Source organism: Falco cherrug, chromosome 3, assembly GCF_023634085.1.
Source record: "Falco cherrug isolate bFalChe1 chromosome 3, bFalChe1.pri, whole genome shotgun sequence".
Taxonomy (NCBI): Eukaryota; Metazoa; Chordata; class Aves; order Falconiformes; family Falconidae; genus Falco; species Falco cherrug.
In genome coordinates, this window is record NC_073699.1 from 113,892,989 (window position 1) to 113,912,658 (window position 19,670).

Genomic DNA, 19,670 nt, shown 5'->3' on the forward strand with positions numbered 1-19,670 from the left:
ATTTAAGTTGCACCTTCTTTCAAACTAGTTTGAAGCTTCCTTCATGATCCTTAAGTGCCTTCTGAAGCCACAACTCTTAGTAAGTACTATTTATTAAACAAGTCATAAAATAAAACATCCAAGTAGTGCTGCTCCTCACATAACGGTGATTGAACTCTTCCTTCCCTTAAACTTAAAACACAGTTCGTACTAGAAGCGTATTTTGTCTCTGAATCCTTATTTTTGAGGTAAAAGCATAGAAACTACTTTGAAATCAAAACAGGGAAAGATCCTTATGTAAGTAATTACAGCATCATTTGTAAGAAACGTGTTAATGAACATATGGAAACACATCTAATAAGCATCGTATGAAGTGTATGACAAATCCCAGGTAGATTCACTTTAAACACAGACCCACGAGATTCCCAGTATTACTCCAAAAATCTTTGTGTTTTGGGGTTTTTTCCTATACATACCACCCCCCACCCCCACCCCACCCCCGCCAAAACAAGCAGTACCACATACACTGCTTTTCCCGTAGACCCGTAAAGAGAAGCTACAAAATGAGGTTAAGGGCAGCGGGCCGAACTGGTGCCCTGCAGAAGCGAGCCCCCCCGCCCGGAGCAGCGCTGCGCCAGCCCTGGCCCCCCGCGGCCCCAAGGGAACGGGCCGCCCCCTCCCCAGCCGCCCCCCGGGCGCTGCCGCGGGCCGCGCGGCTCTCGGCGGTCTCAGGGGGCTCGGGCAGCGGCCAGCGTGCCGAGGGCCACGGCAAGGCGGGGGCTGCTCCGCCGGGCCTGGGGGCCGCCCGCCGGGCCGGCGCGGCTCGGGGCGGGCCCGCACAGCCGCGGCGACCGGCGCCAGGCGGGAGCTGGGCCGGCTGCTGCCGGGGGTCGCCTCGCCCCCGGCGCCTCCGAACCCCGTCGCAGCCGCCCCCCTGCCCCGCCTGGGCCCGGGCGCCACTTTGGCCCCGCCGCCCGAGCAGGGGGGGCCCGGCCGGCGGCGCCGGCAAGGGGCAGCGTGGCCGGTAGGGCCAGCGGAACACAGCGATTCCTACCGCTCGGCGAGGACAGATGGCAGCGCCCGGCGCGGCCTGGCCCGGGGCGCGGGGGAGGGGGGGGAGCGTCGCGGCCCGCGCCACAGCGCGCGCACCCCACGGGGGCCGCACTCGCGCGTGCACCGCGGCTCACCGAACGCTGCAAGACACATCCGCAGATAAGGGATTATTAAGCGGGATAACGTCCGTAATTTAATTAAAACACACGCCCTTCTTCGATGAGTGTTTCTTTGAGCACCCTCAATTAATAAAAAAAAAAAAAAAAAGTCAAAACCCCGCCACCAACCCTCAATTAACCACCCCCCCTATGACTCACTAGTCTGGAAGGAATCGGCTCCACTTTTCCAAAAGCTGGACCGAGCTAAGAAACAGAAGGAAAACACTGATGGCTACCAGGCTGTTGTCCTCAGTTTACAAAAATCAGCAACAGTAGTTCCATAGTGCGGGGGTCGGACAATGCTGTCACATCTTTCACTTTAAAAATACGGCACCGGTCTTTGAACAGAAAACTTTCACTGGGCTGGATGGAAATATTTCAGTTTTTAAGCATGAAACATCCCTACTGGTTATAACAAATCTGCCAACAGCAGGAGGAGGAAGCTCTTTGATGGAACACAGAAGACTGACCTGTATGACCACAGTTTAGTTCTTTTTCCGCTAGCCCTGTGTACAGGAAAAGAAAGTAAACAGAACACCACTGCTGAAAATAAAACCAGACTGCAGAGCCAAACAAGTCTCTTAGCACTGGAAGAAGAGGGGGAGAAAGGAGGAGCATCTGAGATACGCATCCCCTCCTGCACAGCAACGCACAGAACTTCTCCAGGTATTTCAAGACAAGACACAATGCATTGCCAGGTCTTAAAGTAGCAGCACATTTTAACAAAGTAAAACATGAGTCATGGAAGCATAAACGAGGAAAACTACAGCCTTTGAAGACTGTGATTAGAAAGCCTACATCTAAAAGCTTATGCCACCTGTCTTTCAATTTACATTACAAAACAAAAACATAAAGACCACAAAATAACACATAAAAGCAAAATCCTGGAAAGCCTCTCGGCCCCCAGCTCACAAAGAAAAAAATCCCTTAAGTGCCAAATGAGTACATATAACCGGACCACCCCAACACCTCGCGACAAACTCTGGGGCGTCACTGAATGTCCCTTACATGTGCCCAGTACTCACCCACATAATCCTCTTGGCTTTCTTGCCGACATAGGCACGTTTGGGAGAGGACCGGATGAGGACCAAAGCACCTGCATTCAGTACCTCACTTACACCCCTCCTCCCTGCCTACCAAAGTCCTGAAAAACCAGACGAAATAGTGCTGGTGTTCTCACACGACCCTACAGTCATCAGCTGATGTCAAGGGTTCTAAGGAAACAGGTATGTCAGTGACAGTCCCTACCCTACAGGAGTTTGAGACAGCAAGGCAAGGTCCCTGTGGGGGTGCAGCTGCATCCGGGGAGAAGTTCAGAACATCAGTTAATGGCAGGAGACGACTTGCCTTGTAATTGATGGAAAGCCTTCAAAGCATTAACAACGTACTTCCCCTTCCCCTTCCATCTCCGAATCATGGTCATGAGCTTCTCCTTGCTTTGGGGAAGCTCAGAAAGCTTTCTGCTTTTCTCTTTGTTTTTGCTAGCTTTAAAAGAGCGAAGAGATCAAAGTTAATTTGACCAGACAATGCACACCCAAACACAAATACTGTCCTCCCTTTCCACCCAGAATATTTAGCTCCCCAGAAACAGAATCAGACTAGGCCAAAAACTTATCCGTTTTTATTTTTTAAAGAAAAATATTCCTCTTTAAACACAGCATGAACTAAAAACCTCTGAGGAACAGCTTTTCCTCCCTTGGAGCACATTTAACTAAACTGTACAGTGTTTGAGCTCCCCAAACAAGTATACACACGTGACATACAGTCTCTTTCACGGGAAGTAAGGTTTAGGACTCAGAATTATTGTTCTCACCCTTCTCTAGATACCCATTCCATCCAGAAGTACTCTGTCCCTTACTCCCACCCCAAGGACACAGTGATGGTAACTTCTGGATGCAATGTATATTTAAAAAACAAACGAAAGTAAGTATTGGCCAAATTGGCCCTTTCTAGCCTTCTAACAAAAGTCTGTGAGAGAGGTTGAGACCATAGTTATTTCAAGGAACGGTGCTTGGAAGAAAAAAATATAGCAGCATCCACAGGCAACACAAGCCCTTCATCCCAACTGCCTTGTTTTAAGGAACCCAGTCAGTTCAGCAGTGTTTTACAGATGTTCCCGTCACCCAAGAGGGAGTAGGAATAAAACATTCACAGGCCAAGTCTGTTGCTTGCACAGACAGCCTACAATTCAGGAATCTGGCCTATGTATGCCAGCAATGAGGTTTTTATCCCACATTGCCACAGTGACCAATATCATGTCTAAGACTTTATGTAAAAAGATATGATGACCTTCAGAAATGAGCAACTCATTCTACCAACTCTCTCCAACCCATTAGATAGGTACATGCATAGCATTTGTCCCATCTGCCAAACTACCCAGACTGCGGAACTGGAACCAGACTCTAAAATCCAAATTCTTTCTAGTTCAGAACAGCAAAATCATCTGAAGTCTCTGTGAGGCCTCAGAACATGCCTAACAAGCCTGTATCCGAAGAAAAAGTACCGGGGCATTTTCAAGGGAAGGTAGGTCATGGAAAAGGTCTGGAAATGGAGCCCATTTATATCCCACCTGATCATTAATTGTTAGAGTTATTAAGTAACTCACATCTTTATCAGATCATTTTTTTAAAGATCTTTTCCATTCCATACACTCCAACAGATTTTACAGTAGGAAAAATATTAGAAAAATAAAATTTCACCCCTGAACAACACTGTATGAAGATCAACACCATCAGTCACAAAGATTTTTACAGGGGGACCAGATAGTCTTTTGTTTCCTCCAAACCAGCTTCACATAGAAAACAGCAGCAAGATAGACACAGTATCTAAGAGCTAGATTAAGGCCAACAATATAAAGACAAACATGGGCTCAGATCCTTTGAAATGAAGAAACCCTCCAAATGTTATTATACATATGCATGCACACGTGCACGTGCGCACACACATGTATACTCGTGTGTACTATTCAAGCGAAGGCTTCACAGCTGTGAAAGCACCACTGGAGAGTGTTCTAGCACCAGAATGAAAAAGTTGGTTGTCTTCCCTCTTCAGCAATAAAATCCAAAGTCTTTATCTTGCTTTGGACAAGGTCACCAAATACCCTTCCAAGAACAGTTTCAGTGAGCAGATTCAGAAGTGCTGTGACAGGTTTAAGTGTTCCTGTTCTGGAATATGGTCAAGAAGAGGTGTGTTTGGAGGCTGCAGCTCCTTGGATGCTGGAAAGGAGGAGAAAATTTGTATTGCAATCTGGTAGAGACAGAGACCAGCTTGGGCTCCAGGTGAGTGCAATGGTAAAACTCAGGGCAGACTGGAAGGTGAAAGTGGAAAGTTTGCATACATGAAGTCACAGTGCACATCTGTTGGCATAATAAAGACAAGCAAACCCACAGCGTTTTCTGGCAGGTTTGTCTCTGTATAGGAGGCCCCTGGGTATGCTGGAAGTTAGGACAAGGATCTGTGAATGGGATGTCACACACTGCACCAGGACATCATGACACTCAGACAGCAGAGTCTAAACAAAAGCTTGTTAAGTTGGTCTGCTAGCACCTTGCCTATACACACGCTCAAATGAGCCTGCAGAAGCCTGTAAAAGGGGCAAAAATCTCTTAACAGCTTGGTTATGGGTCCAGTTTGGCTACAAGTAACAATTCATGCGAGTTACAAAAGAAGTAATCATCAACCTGCAGTACATCTTTCTGCTGCAGGTCTCTATCCTGGATCTAGGCTTTTGTGCATGAGGTGCTGGCTGTGCAGCCCTTTACCAACACCCTAAACAGGCTGAGAGAAAGGTGCAGAGTCAGGAATGACACCTCTGCAGTCTCTCAGATCAGCACCTGTGTTAGAAGAAGCAGAGTAGGCCACGAGCAGCCCTCGCTAACAAGGGAGGATGGGGAGCAGCTGCTGAAAGCGAGCTGCTAAAACAATGCAGGAAGAAATGGAAGAGATAAAGAGAGACTTAATTGTTCAGTGCTTGAATCACCTGCAGTAAAGCCCCATTTAATCCGTCATACATGCTGATGAGAGTCAGGCCATCACTCACATGATGTACTGAGACTGTGTAGGAACTCAATTAGCACATGCAAGAAACAAAAAATGAAGTGAAAAGAAAGGTGATTGACACTTCGAGGCATGAATTTCAGGTTCAGAGCAGGGAATTACCAGCTGAGATACACTTTGTTTCTGTGCACATGCAAGAAGACTACAATAGAGGGAACAGCAGCAGAACTGAAAGGGAGTAAAAGACACAGTAAGCATAACACTAATTCAAGATGCAAACACAGGACAACAGGGTGAGAGAAAGAGAAAAGAAGTTTGAGGTAAAGGAGCCCAAAGGAAGAGACAATAGCAAAACTCTTAAGAGTCAGTCCTACTTCAGGAACTATGCAGCTAACGTCAGTTGGCTCTCACCAGGTACCCCTAACATGTTGGTAAATCTCTCTGTACTTGGGATTTAAGAATCAAAACATCAAGATCAAGGTATTTGTTGTTTTTCCCCAAGATGCACTAAGTGACTTTGAGTATTTAGCATGATACTCTAAACGGCCCCTGAATTCTAAGCTATGCTGAAGACTCACCCAAAAGCAGAAGTGCCCAAATTATAAACGGCTTTTGAAAATCTAGGGCTGCTTCCTTTGGGTTAGAAAAAAAAAGAACCTGTCCGGAAGGCTAAACTGTCCAAAAGCAGGTCTGGCATTTCTCACTGAAAGCACCTTGGCATTTAACTAAGTAAGAAATATCTTAAATGGTTGCTCAGCAAATCCCAGTATCAGATTGAGGCATTAGGTTTCTGGATAAATGTATACAGACAGCTCCTCATGTATTTTCTAAATAGAACAGATTTGTGCGATTTACAGCAAGAACAAGCTATGCCACTCACTGCTTCAGTGAAACCACCAGCAGAGTTGTGAGCTGAAGCCCTTTGGCTACAGTGCAAAACACACAGGGATCCTTTCCTATAACAGAATTAATTGTAACAGAATTAATGCCTCCTAGGTAAAGCACGGTTTCCTCTTTCTAATGCAAACCACAAAAATGTCTGTCTGGGGTTTGCGCATACCTACAGCAACACAGTGCTGGCTGGAGGATGTACAGACAAAGTTTCTGAGAACCAGCATGACCAGAATGGCAACTGGCAAAAGCAGCCTCAGGGCACAGCCCAGGTTGGAAGCACATGGACATAAAAGATGCAAGAATATGACAGAGCAGCCAAGGTCACCCATGCGCTTAGGCAAGCTTAAGGCAACTCGAGAAAATTCACTGATAATTTAGAGGAGAGTGCCAAAGGGAAGAGAGAAGAGGAACCACTGGGCAAAGAGGCTGGAAACACTGTGACAGCAACCAAAGCCCAGCACCAGCTACTACGCCATCCCCCTCTTCTCCAGCTCATTTGTTCTAATTCTCCTCATTTTACCAGCACCATCAGCACAAGGTTAATACGTCCGAAAGAAGAGCTGGGGATAGGTTCCCAAAAATGTAGCTTGCACATTTTCAGGCTTGTGTCTCAGGTCAGTTCCTTTGAAAGAAAGCACGTGGGCCACTTGACTGGCCTCTTGCTTTGAACTGGAGCTTTCTGGGAATTCTGCCTGCCACCTCCAGGGACAATCCTGGGATATGTTCTAGCTGGAAGTGATGGCAGCAGCTACCTGCATTCCTTGTCAGGACAGTTGAGCATACAGTAGTTTTTTTAAAAAACAGCATGCACCAGTGGCATGGCCATTAGACATGAAGCCATGGTTGAATTCTTCTTGTCTCCTCAGAAGCAGGTGGAACCAGAAAGAAAGGGCGTGTTGGCACAAATCAGCGCAGGCTCCGGTAGACATAGGCTGATGTGAAGATAGCATTGACAGTCAGACTCACGGCTAGCAGACCTCGGAGAGTGGCATTACCAAAATGACCTTAGAAGGGGAGGACAACACAAAGAAAAAAAGGGAGGAGTAGAAAGAGATATTAAAGCATCAGTGAGATAAATAACAGCAAACATATGTTGTGCTCTTTCTCTCTCTTTGCCCAGCATTTTCACCATAAGCAGAAACTGCTGAAGCACTTTTCCTGTCAGGAAAGATTCCACTGCTCTCTTTGGTCCTATTTTCACCTCATTGCTCTTCTCAACACCCGCACGCCCACCCCTTTCCCTCTGTCTGAGTTTAGCACTCTGTCAGTATTCTTCAGACAGTCCAAAGAACGGGAACAGCCTTATTAAGGTCCTAGAACAGCAGGCAGAAGATCCATTTTGCTACTAGTTAGTTATTTGATCTCAGGACCGGATCACTACTGCAGCACAGGAAAGACCTCAGTTACCCTCACAGAAACGCTCAGACATGAAGCGCTCACACGGCTTGCACCTACCTCTCCAGCCTGCCAGATCTTCCCCTTTGGTAGTTGTGTCTACCACACAGGTAGATGAGTGTGATGAGTGATCCTCCTTTTTGATGGAATTATCGCTGCAAATACTGCCTCCTTCCATAGCAGATCTCCTATCTGCAAGAAGAAAAAGACACGAAAATTCAGAAGGCACCAGTGGAAGCCAAAAGTAGCAGAAGTTACTAGACTAAAGCTAAAAGTTAGTAATGAATGGCCTGGTAAAACTGTGAAAGGATTGAGGACAGGGGCTGGAAACAAAAGGCAAATCTCACTGCTGTGCAGCAGAAGTTGCCTGCATGTTTGACTCATACACTGTCCATATCAGCATCACCACATTTGTGGTAAAAGGAGTTATCCTAACAAGGGTGGAGACAGTGGCAGCGGTATCCTTGCAGCAGCACTAAGTGAAAAAAGGACATCTGTTTTGGCAGACAAGGCTCTCCAGGCCACTGCATTCTTAAAAGTGCTTTGGTAGCTCACCAGTCATCACCACCCGGGTTTTTCCTGAAGCTTTCCCATCTATCGCGTGGCCTAGATGATGCATGGCTTTGCTTGCAAGCCAGCTCCTTCCTACAAATGCATTTCCAGGAGTGCAGCAGGCTGCAAGCATACCATGCATTCCCCGCTCGCTGAGGTTCTTCTTTGGAAAGGAGGGCAACTCGGTGGCAAAGATGTTGCTGTCAGAGTGGGTGTGCTCCTCTGAGCTAGTTGGGGTGAGCAGTGCCTCATTCTGAGATGGGAAAAGCAGCAGTTTCTGGCCTTTCAGGTTCAGGCGGGCTGGGCTGATGAGAGGCCGGCGGTACCGCAGGGAGCCTGAGCTGGACGTCACAGAGCCAGCCACAGACGGTGCTGGAGAGGGGATGCGGGAGGGAGCACAGCTGCCCGACAGCAGGGAGAAATGCTCTGAAATGGAAACGTTGCCGAAGAGAAAAACAACGCGGTTATAGTCCCAATAAAATAGGCAGTTTTCTTTCACAATTCTACAAGAAAAGGGAACGGGAGTTGCAAACATCCAACATATCTGGTACTAAAATTCTTTATTCATTTGAGTCCCCACACTGCAAGACACGGAGAAATTCTACATGCACTTTGGTATGCTCAGGAATGACTTTGACTAGAGATGGGTTTATCAGGAGCCAGGTGAGCTCTCTCTCTGCTCAGCTGTGTCCATTCAGGAGAGCCTGCATTACACAGCCTGTTCTGCAGGTAAATTAACTATTCTGGCATGTCCTTTTAAAGGCTGTTGGGAAAGTGCATCAGGATGCGAGGAGGTTTGCACAGCAGCATTAGCCCAGGCTGCGACTGCATTTCCAGCAGCAAAGACTTAAGCAGAACAAACAGCCAAAGGGTCCATTTGGGGTCAGGAGGACAACAGACAGGTCACTGGAGGACATGGGAGCAAAAGGGGCTGAGCAGACAGGGTAGCCAAATCAGCAGTTCCTTGGGCTGGGAAAAGACGAACAGTTTGGAAGTCTCCTATCCAAGCAGTCTCAACTCAGCTGTAGAGCAGGGGAGGGATCCTTGCTTTGTCTCACTGATCTCACTGTGAGCTCTCCCAGGGAGAAGAACCCCAACACATACAGCACTGTATCTTAATGCAATCTCACTCTTAGTTGTAACTCTCTCTGCAGCATTTCTAACTGCAAAACTGACATTTTCACTGAGATGTGAGCAGGGGGGAAAGAACTAAACTTGGATCGTGTGTTTCAACCCACTCACTGCAAATCCCACAAAGACAGTTGCTCCGGAAGGCCTAGTGCATCACCTGATGTGGGAGATTCCTTGGACTGAGACGACTGCGAGGCTGGTCGACTTCCACTGAACAAGTAGCCAGAATCTAAAAAGAAAAAATGAAACAGTTTTAACCCAGCTAGCTCAGGTACTGGAGGTCTATCCTTCAGAAAAGTAACTGCATCATCCTATTGCCAGCCTCGGAAGGTGATGGGTGGTAAATGCAGGCAGGAAAAATGTCCCTGTTTTCCTGCGCAGGCTATATGCCAGCATCAGAATAATCCATGTTTCCCAGCTGCAGCCCAAAACCAAATTAAGACATCTTGCCCCAAAATGCCTGAAATGAAGAGTCTAAGTTCCTTTAGTGGGCCCCTTCTTCCCCTCACTTACAGAGTCCAGAGGGCTCTGCAGGTTCAGAACACTACTGCTGCTCTGACCTGCTGTGAAGCCTCTGGAGCTTGGGATATGTGACACAACCCACCAGGACCTTTATCCTGCTCCGAGTTGCTCTTTGCCTTCAAGGGACAGTGAAGGCTGCTGTTCAGCAAAGACTTAAGGGGAGCTTATGAAAAGACAGAAGAAAGAAAAGAGCTAAGCTTGCAGGGAGACTTACAGCTCAAATTATACTTGGAAAGGGTTCTGCCCAACAGCGCAGACGCCGTCCTGTTCACTGGGCACTACTCTGGGACTCTTCAGCTTCAAGACCATACCTCTTCTCAAGAACCCTCTCCTCTGATTTCAAATAATAGCAGACTACCTCTAGCTTTTAAAACAAGTGCACACAAAACCACGCTGCTGGTTTATTACTGGGCGCAACTGCTCCTCTCCAGTACCAGGTTAAAAGACAAATGTTTACAAGCAGTAGATCTGCAAACTGTCTGACTGCCAGAGGGAGCTGAGACCTGGAGGCCATAGCCAGACGGGCTGGGGTGTACCTAGCTGCTGCCTTACGCCTCCGTGCCAGTGCATTTGTCACTGCAGAACTGGCTTACAGTAATTTATCTAATGTTGCATAGGAGTAGATGACAAGTATGCACACAATTTAGTTGCTGTGATGTGAAGGCAGCAACAGCTTCCAAAGGTGGTAACTTCTTCACCTGCTCCTAGTAAAGCTGCTAGATAACGTCTGAGTAACTCTGGCCTTCTGGTAATCAGTTAGGGACAAGGGAAGGCTTAGCTTTCCTTGGATGTAGAACAGCGTTAACGCTATTTCCCATCTGTTAGTTTCAAGCACAGCAAAACAGAGGGCTTATTGAGTTACTGGGAGAGAGTCTTTCCTTAGGCCTATAAATCTTCCCCAGATCACACAAAGCCCTTAGAAACAAAAGCAAATTTGCTTTCTAAAGCAGCTTCAACAGTTGGGCTAATGTGTATCAAATCCAGACTCAGGGAAGAGCCTGCCTTCAGCTCTGCTCCTTTCAGTGAGAAAATCAAACTACACAAAGCAACTAGAGGGAAGGGAGCAACTGCTCTTGCCTGATCAGTTATCCCCATGCTCCCAATCGCTTCCTAAAAGCTGCTCTTCTCCATCTTCCATGTCCAACCGCTCCTTCTGTCTCTCTCCCACACACAGCCTTGTAGCTTGTGCCATACTGCCACAAACGCCTGGAGAAGCCTCTGGCTTTCAGCAAACCCACAGCAGGCAAGCACTCGGTGAGACTTTTTGTTTCACCAAGATGGAAGTGGTGTGCTGCATGATTTCTTAATGCCAAAACCAAAATTACCAGTGCTGGATGCTCCTCTGCACCACAGAAGCAGCCATCCTTAAACAGGACTGTAACGTGGATACATCGCAGCCCATTTCCTTCTGAAGGTACAATGGTACTGCTCCACTGTCATTTCCATTGGGCCAGAAAATTTCACACACACTTACCTGCCCTGGCCAAGGAGGGGATGGTACCCAGCGAGAGCGCCCTGTTGAGACGACCAGGAAGAGAAGAAGAAGAAGTCCTGCGTGGGGACCTGAAGAGCTGTTGGTTTGTCAGTTGGAGAATGCTGGGTGGTGTTGGGACAAAGAGAGATGTAGCAGAGGAAGGGAAGCCATTCCCAGTGCCGCCGGGAAAAAGAGTAATTGAATCCCCAGAAAGGTACCTGCAAATGACACGCATGACAAACATTTAGAAACGAGTACATTCCACTAACTACCTCTCTCAGTTGTACTTCTTACATGAACACTTGCTTTGTTACCAGGTTTGTACCAATTTTTCAGTGCAGGAGTGCATGATATGTAGAATGCTTAAGAGCTTACGGGAACGTTCCTACACCTTTAAAACTGGGGAATGAAGAACTGTTCAAGCTCATTTAAATTTCTGTGCACCAATCTGTCCCACAATACGGTGTGGGAAAAAAATGGTGGAACAGTTTAGGAACTTGGGTGCAAATAGTCATAGTACCTCGGTTCTCTCCCTGGATAAGAAAATTACCCAGAGACCACCAGAATGCTTTATGGAGTCCAGATACACACAGGAACAACAACAGAGTACATCTTAAGTTCGTTATGTGCACATGCAAACAACATTCTTAGAAATGTCATGGCTGTGGGAAGCAAGTAGTTATCTACTATAGAGGAATGAAGCTGGGTTAATTAGCATTGATAATATACAGCTGTGGGCTGGCTTCAGGGGCGGCGGGTTCGCTGATCTAGACAAGGTGCAGGTGTGGCTGGTTCTGTTAAGAGGTTGGGCAGCCAAGGAAGAGAGAGCAGCTGAGGAAGATCAGAGAGAAGAGGCAGAACACATGCCCTGGACAAGGTGAGGCCAGGCCAGCAGAGGGACTGGCATGAAGAGTGTGTTGGTACGTGACGGTAAAAGACCTTGCTGCAGCTGGCTAGTTTTGAGAGTGCTGCGACAACCTACTAGTCTTATTGTGTTTAGAAACCAGAATCAACATCTTACCTCTAATGCTAGTAGGAATAAAAGTATTTTTATGGGTACCTAGATAAATATTTAGGCACAAGAGCTGTTTTACAACTAACCTTCAAATCTCTTTAATACATTTGTCTTTATTATACTTCTGTGAGGTAATGAAGACTCGCTACCCTCATTCTATTAGATGGGAAAGAAAAGCAAAAAGAAGCTAAGAGACCCTCAACGGTCACATAAAATTCCTGTGACTGAGAGACACAAACCTGCGTTTTTTCAACCCTAAACTGCGGCCTCAACCATCACATTTTCCTTTCTCTGCATATCATAATTAGCTACAAATATGTACTAACATAGCAACTCAGAGGGAACTGTGCTCCTGTAGCATACACTGCAGAAAGTGTCTTGCTTCTAGTGCGCAAAAGTCAATCTCTGTCACTGTGCCTGGAAAAAAATCAAATTGGCAATAACAATGGCTATTGTATTTCTAGGTCTATGAGTTCTTTTCAATGGGTTCCTTCCAAGTGAAAGAGTGGAGCTGCAAACAGCATGTCCAACTTGAGAATGCAAGATGATTGCTGACAAAACCTACTAAGGGTACCTGTACGAGTTAGCTTGAGTTTTAGGTACTACAGACGTAAACTGACTTCTGTTCCACTGGTAAAATAATTGTCTGAGAATTTGTATTTTAAAGTTTTCACAGCTAGTACTGCCACAGTATTTCACGCTCATTTACCATATGCAAATAAACTGCTATCCAATTAACTTCTGATACCCCCGTTTCATCACCTACTTTTGCAGTGGTTTAAAATGTAAAAATCAACCTAAGCTGAACAATCTGTCAAAAACTCACTCTATTTTTACCGGCTTTCTATTCTTCCTTGTGATCACATACTGATCTTAGGCTCTGTGTACCGTTTATTTGGCTACATTGCATCAGAAATGAGAAGTCAGATTTGGAGTCTCACTTGCATCCTCATACCATCAAAACGAGCATTCTAAGGAGGTCACAGCGTTGAAAGTACAGGCATTTTGTATTATTTTTAACAATTGAATAAAATACTTGAGAGAAAGTCTAGAATATGAATGAGATCTCTCAAGGATCTCCTGTAAGATTTTAGAGGTAATACACTTGTGTAAATAAGTCATGATGAAGTACTAACAAAGTATGAAGCGTATACATTTTAAAATGGAGATATCAGGCTCTGCAGCCAACAACCAAGCCACAACATTTGGAGGTTTAATCTAAATTCTGATGAAAACAGAGACAGATGAGAGCCACAGCATGGCTCCTCTTCTGTCAGAGGAAAGCCAGTAGTAAATCGGAGCGTGAATGAACATACGTATCTCAGTCTTGCACTGTGAGGCGATTTATGCACGCGCCATTCTCTCTTGGAGATTAAAGAGGTGATGCAGCAATATTATGCAGTGCTAGCGTGTCCAGAAGTAGTTAAGATTACAATTTAAAATATCTTATAAAACTACTTATCTGCTAGTACGAGGCAGACATCAACAATCCCGACCAGCTTAATCAGGCTGAACAACATCTGAGCCAACCAGCTTCCTGGTACTTGCAAGCAGGACATGCCTTTAACAGCGGCAAGGAACTCGTCAGTCTCGCAGCAGAAACTGCCCAACCTCTTCAGGTTCCAGAGGACCTGGGAAGGGTGTCATGCTTCGCAAACGTGCAGTCCTTTAGTGCACATAGATATACATTTGCCCCACCACATATTCAGATGTAAATAGCAGAGGTACATGTCCATCTCAGCTTTGTAAGAGAAAATGAATGGGAAAGGAAATTAGAAGTGCAGCTCAGGACTATGCTATGAATCATCAGAAGGACTGATACCCACCACTCACTGTGCCATGTCTGTGAAGGGCCAAATCAGAGCGCCACCCGTGACCAACATAGCTCTTTTTTCCTAACTTTGCACCTTTTGTACCTTTGGGCTAAAGGATTCAACTTTACACAACTCCTTGCTGCAGTGGAAAACAGCTTATCTGACTTATTGGCTTTTGGTAGTTTTTCACTTAATGGGCTGGAAAACATTACAATCACTTATTGCTCACAACCACAACCTATTTCCTAGGATTTTAACTTTTTCAGATGAGATTTCCACAGGCTCTGCTGCTCAACAGCCCCACTTCTCAACCTCACCAGCTTAGTGCGGTCAGATACTCTGGGCAGCTGAGGAATCATTGGTCTTGCACCATCCAGAAAAGGAATTTTTCTGGTTAGCAAAGAAGAGCTGAAGAATATTAAGCACAGCATATTAATGCCTTAGGGCTGAGTGCTGACCAAAGAACGGCTTCAGTATTGATCCACTCCAAACAAAGTAAATTCCTCAAAAATGTGCAAAATCCTGTTCCTTTTCTATGCACTCTTCTTAGTGTTTGCCACTGTCACATCAAAGAGGGCTAGATGCTGCTAAAAAACAGGGGTGCTGCCACGGGAATGCACTTCATGCCTGAGAATGGTCAGCTGAACTAAAATTTCTTTCAGAAGCAGATAAAAAAAAGGCAAAGAGATCAAGAGGATCGTAAGGCAGGATGCAGACACATCACAGCCCTAGTCTGGAGCAGTGCAGCTGTGTCTTTGCGCTCAGACTACTGCACTGCTCCAAGCCATTTGTGCAGATGATAATAGTGGGTCTGCTAACAGTGGAAAAAGTAACCAAAAAAAGGAAGAAGGAGGGAGAAAAAAAAAAGGGTGGGGAAAAAAAGAAAAAAAAAAAAAAAAGAGGCTCTGGAGTCAGACAGTTTGTGGAAATAGTCAGGGCCCGGAAGCCGTTTATTTCAGAACTTGGTATTGCGAACATCAAGAATTGGGTATCTTAATTAGTGTTTACAATTATCACAGCATTACTAGACATTTGGGCACAACTCTGCTACACAGATACGTTAGAAATAAACAAACAGCAGGTTAAAGAAGACTATCACATGGTATGGGACAGTACGCTGCCCTGAAGAAACACCTCCTGCCAGCAGAGCCTCCCCGTCCAGTCCCAATACCTCCCTCTTATCCAAAGACACCACCACACGTGTGTGCCTTTTTTATTCGCATTTCAACCCGAGATGCCGCATCACCCCTAGGACAGAGAGAGACATGGGAAAGCATGGTCAGGTCAGACTACAGGGCTGTAGATGGACCCACCCCCCTGTCGTGGTTTAACCCCAGCCGGTAACTAAATACCGGCTCTATCCTGGCTGAAACCAGGACATCCCACTATCAGTATGCGACCTAAGAAGGTCAGATGCAGTCAGCCAGGCAGTTTGCTGCACGTGCCCAGGTTTATCCACCTGCAGGCAGCCAGGGAACCACGTCTCAGTCATGGGGTAAGACATTTCCTCTGGACTTAAGGTCCCATCATAATTTAGCTATGCGTTACCCACTCATGCTGCACCATTTTCTCCAGGCAGCATGGACGCTGCTGCCCAGACTGCAGAAATAGCTCACTGTTGCTTTACTGCGGGCTATAAGATCAGCATGTTTCTGTAAGCTGACACACAGAGTCACCTGTCTGGTCTGCTGCATCACATCACTTAGTGCCATAACCTGTGCCTCTGGTCAAGCTGATGGAGTCAGGAGCAAAGAGCAACATAGCAAACAGAAAACAGGAACAAGGGGAGGGGAGAATAATGCTAAAAAAGGGCACAGGTCTTAGATACATTAAGATTTAGATATGTGACTTAGAGACCTAGAAACTTTAGCTGCCAAGACTAAGGATTCTTTCCTCCTACACGTCGCCCTGCTTTGGATGAAAAAGGAAGGCTGAATTAGAGCTGAAAATGCTGCAGCTGCCAGGTCCTGCACCAACACCTTCTAGAGTACAGACAGATGTTTGGCAGCAATTTTGCCTTTCCTCCTAGCTTGTGGCCCAAAAGTAGGGGCAGCAGTGTATATGCTCATCCTATGCCTACAAAACCCCAGACCTGCTGGCATGACAAAAGTGTTCAGAGGACCCCTCCCCTGCCTGTGTATGCTATAGCTTTGGTCCCAAATGAGGCTTTACTTCAGGACTGAGTACTGCCCCTTTCATATGAGAACTCAAAGAGGCCCTAAATATACTTGCAGGTGACGGCACACCTGGAATCAACTGGCAGGTTATATGTGACAGCACACAATTTTAAAAGTATTTATTTAAAAACCAAAAAAAAGTCATATACCACAGCTCCCTGCTTTCACGAGTGGAGTCAGTCTGGAGCGATCAGCTGGCTATTAATTGTATAAATAATTTGTCTATAATACATCAATACATACTTTCTATAGTATCTAAGCATGATTATTAGCTTCACATAATTTCAGCATACTTGAAAAATATTCATAAAGCCAAAATAAAACACCACTACACTATTTTCGTATTCCGCTCTTGCCCTCACCCTCTGACACACCCAAGGTCAGTTCACTAGGGCATGCAAAGCACAGATGCAGGAAAGGAGGAGTTAATAGAAAGGAAAGAATTGGATATAAACATAGCATATTTAGAATTGTAAAGGGCCACAAAGGCATCAGTTTGCATGCACTGATGTCAGCAAAGTCTTCAGGAAGACCAGAAGTAGCAGAGCAGAGATGCTTACTTGTTTGCTGACTCTGGCTTCTCCCTCAAGCCCCCTATAGTCTGCAGAGTTGCTCAGAAATTTAAGAGTATAGCCCAAGTATCCTCTTATGCCCAGCCACACTCACTGGTAGCAAACGAAAGACAAAAGCACGGGCCTGGCAGACATACAGGCACTGCTGTCCCAAGCTGCAGCTGCGTCAGTTCCACTGAAGCACAGCAACATCGTGTTATCAAAAATCTCATCCAGGAAAAGGCACTTAATGAACGCACACCGGCCCCTTTGTGTATCCAGCTCTGCTGGGCTGGGTGCAAGATGCTTTGGAGTTGGCAGATCAGCCGTGGCCGCTGTGAGCCAGTCAGGTGCTTTGGGCTGGAGCAGATTTGACTTCAAGCAACACGCAAACCTGCCATCAATCCCTCACCACTTCAGCTCCATTCTGTAGCATCATCCTCTGGTCCAGACACCAGCACACAGCCAGTGGGAGAAAAACAGCACCTGAAATTAGAGGCTTTTGGGCTAAAATCCTCTAGACCTGTTGAGTTAAGATGTTTGCATGCTCTGGCCTGCACAGCTGGGAGAATCCTCAGGCAATAAAGCTGCATCTGGGGACCACAGGTTCCTCTGTGGCCTGAAATAAGAGTCCAGCTAAATGAAAACAAGAAGCTCAAAGCACTGATCAAGTGGTTCTGTATGATTTTGTGGCACCTGTGTTAGTAAGTTACTAGCCCTTTGTAAGCCATCACCCCCTTCAGCAGAAGAAAACATATACCCATGTGCCACACAAAATAGCACCTCAGCTTCATGAGCATGGTAGCACTGTGCTCAATGCTGGACTTGCACCAAAATACCTGAGCTGGAAGCATACATCTTCTGCTGGACTCACTGTGGGGGAAGCAACCAGGCAGAGTTAGATGATGTATCTAACTGCTGAGCTGTTTCCTAACTGAACCTCAAGTGAAAAATACAAAGTTGGCAAAGAACCTTCCATGCAGAACCTACAGCACGGCAGAGTGTTTAGAATAGCCTCTTTGGCACTGAAATCAAGTATTACAGGAACACTTGCAGTAAAGGCGGTGGTGGTTTGCCCCCCCCCCCCCCCCGCCCGAAACAGTCAACAGTAAAATGCCAGTAACTTATAACTGATCTTCTTCAGGCCTAATTGTCTAAGGAGATACATCTGGTACAGATCAAATGCCAGCAGTTCATAAATCCAAACACATATGGGAAAAAAACCTTTCTCCTTCTTCCTTCCCTCTCCTCCAAAAGGTCAATTGTCCTCTACCATCAGCAAAAGCACGTGAGACAAAGCATGTGAGAAAAGCAAAGAGGAGACTGTCAGCATCAGAGTCTCTAAAGGACCAAAATTCAGCTGCTGCAAGTTTGTTTTTGAGGCTCTGAGTTTTTTTCTTGGTTTTAGCAGCAGCAGCAGCACAGACAAGCTGAGGCACCAAGGAGTGGGAAAATAAGCTGACACCTGAGCAAAGACAAAGGCTTCTTTGGCATTAAAATGGAACCACCATTCAATATATGTTTTGTTATTTTGTTTCATCTCTGAAATTTTTCCAGTTCTGAGTCTGAAAGTCACGAACAAAGCACCACAGAGCCAGGGTTTCAGTTGTACAGCTTGGCCACAAAAAAAAAGTAGCTTTCTGGTGTTCTGACATATAAAATTAGTTGTAAATACACTTAATTTGTATTAATCTGCATAAAATGTTTGCATGTCAATTGCAGTTAACATATCTCCCAGAATAAAAGATTTTAAGTTCAGTATAGATTTGCATTTGCTGTGCCAACAGAGCTAAAATATTCCCTAACAGTATTATTCAGGCTTCACAGTGTAAACCCCACTCCTTGCCACAGTTCTGCTGGCTGCCTGTTCCTAATGTCTAGTGTGCATCCTCCCCATCCCATCCAACACTGCACTGGAAAAAAGACAAAGAGAATAAAAGAAAAGATCAGGCACAGGAAAACAATGTAACAACAGCTGGAAGACAATCTTTTGGGTCAGCACTGAGAACACAGAAGAGTAGACCCAGACTTTGCAGATGCTGGATTCCTTTTGTGGGCAAGTAAGTAAACAACTCTCAGAGCAGCATCATTCACAAGCACCAGAATGAAGAAGGGTGTTCTGTTTGCTTGGAGGTGGATATTGCAGTTATCTGAAGGCACCAGAAACAAGTTCTAAAGGAGGACACATATCAGAAGCAGGTTGTGTCCCCCCTTCTCATGCCAGTTGTTAAGTTACAGGCACATGGTCCTTCAGCCAGGAGCTGTACCTTCCCATGACACAATCAACTTGGCTTATTGTTAACAAATCTCTACAGAGCTTTTGTTAGTGCTACCTTTCTTTTTTTCACAATGAATACCGGGTTTAATAACAATAGCTATGAAAAGCTATGAAGTGTCTTTGTTTCCTTTAAAAAAGCTACAATTTCACCAGCATCTGCAGCATCCAGTAGTGCCTGAATCTTTCAGCAAGAGATGCAAATACTTCACAGTGAGAGCTCCATTCTCATTATTTTAGTAGAGTTTATACATAGGAAGATCAAGACACCCAATTAACTTGTATTAGTGTGGCAAGTGTCATCGTGCTATTCTGAACAGAAGAAAATAGCAGGCCTTCTGTAACAATGCTATTTCCTCTTGGAAGACCCAAATTCAAATGAGAAGTTCAGTGGACTGCCTTGCAAAAAACAGTGCAGGATAATCAGACTGCTTATCCTAAGGGCCCCCAAGAAATTAATCCTACAAAAGCCCAAGCAGCTGAAAGCTCCTTCCTCCTCACACAGTAACATCCAGTCATCCCAGCTTTCAGCAGAGGACCGCCAGGCACTCAACTCCAAGTCACAATTTCCAGACCCTTCTCTTCAGCAGCTTTAGCACCGATGCCAGACATCAAAAAAAGAACCCCTCCAAATAACAGGAAAAATCCACCTCTATTGCCATTCAGTCCCACAGCAGAGGCTCC

At 45.8% G+C, this 19,670-nt stretch overlaps 2 protein-coding genes across 3 annotated transcripts in view; both read right to left on the reverse strand.

The window, feature by feature from the left end:
* The window catches only part of PIK3CD (phosphatidylinositol-4,5-bisphosphate 3-kinase catalytic subunit delta), a 59,653-nt gene extending 57,308 nt beyond the window's left edge, over positions 1–2,345 (reverse strand). Inside the window, exon 1 of the mRNA XM_055703886.1 lies at positions 2,216–2,345. The gene's annotated coding sequence lies outside the window, so the exon portion shown is untranslated. The remainder of the gene's footprint in view (positions 1–2,215) is intronic.
* A 451-nt stretch (positions 2,346–2,796) lies between these two features.
* The window catches only part of TMEM201 (transmembrane protein 201), a 29,240-nt gene continuing 12,366 nt past the window's right edge, over positions 2,797–19,670 (reverse strand). Inside the window, exons 7-11 of one of the 2 annotated variants that reach the window (XM_055703892.1) lie at positions 11,155–11,372; positions 9,316–9,387; positions 8,031–8,453; positions 7,536–7,667; positions 2,797–7,084 (exon numbers count right to left, since the gene is read on the reverse strand). In XM_055703892.1, the coding sequence (XP_055559867.1) occupies positions 6,987–7,084; positions 7,536–7,667; positions 8,031–8,453; positions 9,316–9,387; positions 11,155–11,372 (943 nt within the window). In that variant the 3' untranslated portion in view covers positions 2,797–6,986. The remainder of the gene's footprint in view (positions 7,085–7,535; positions 7,668–8,030; positions 8,454–9,315; positions 9,388–11,154; positions 11,373–19,670) is intronic. The other variant, XM_055703893.1, reaches the window with a different exon arrangement.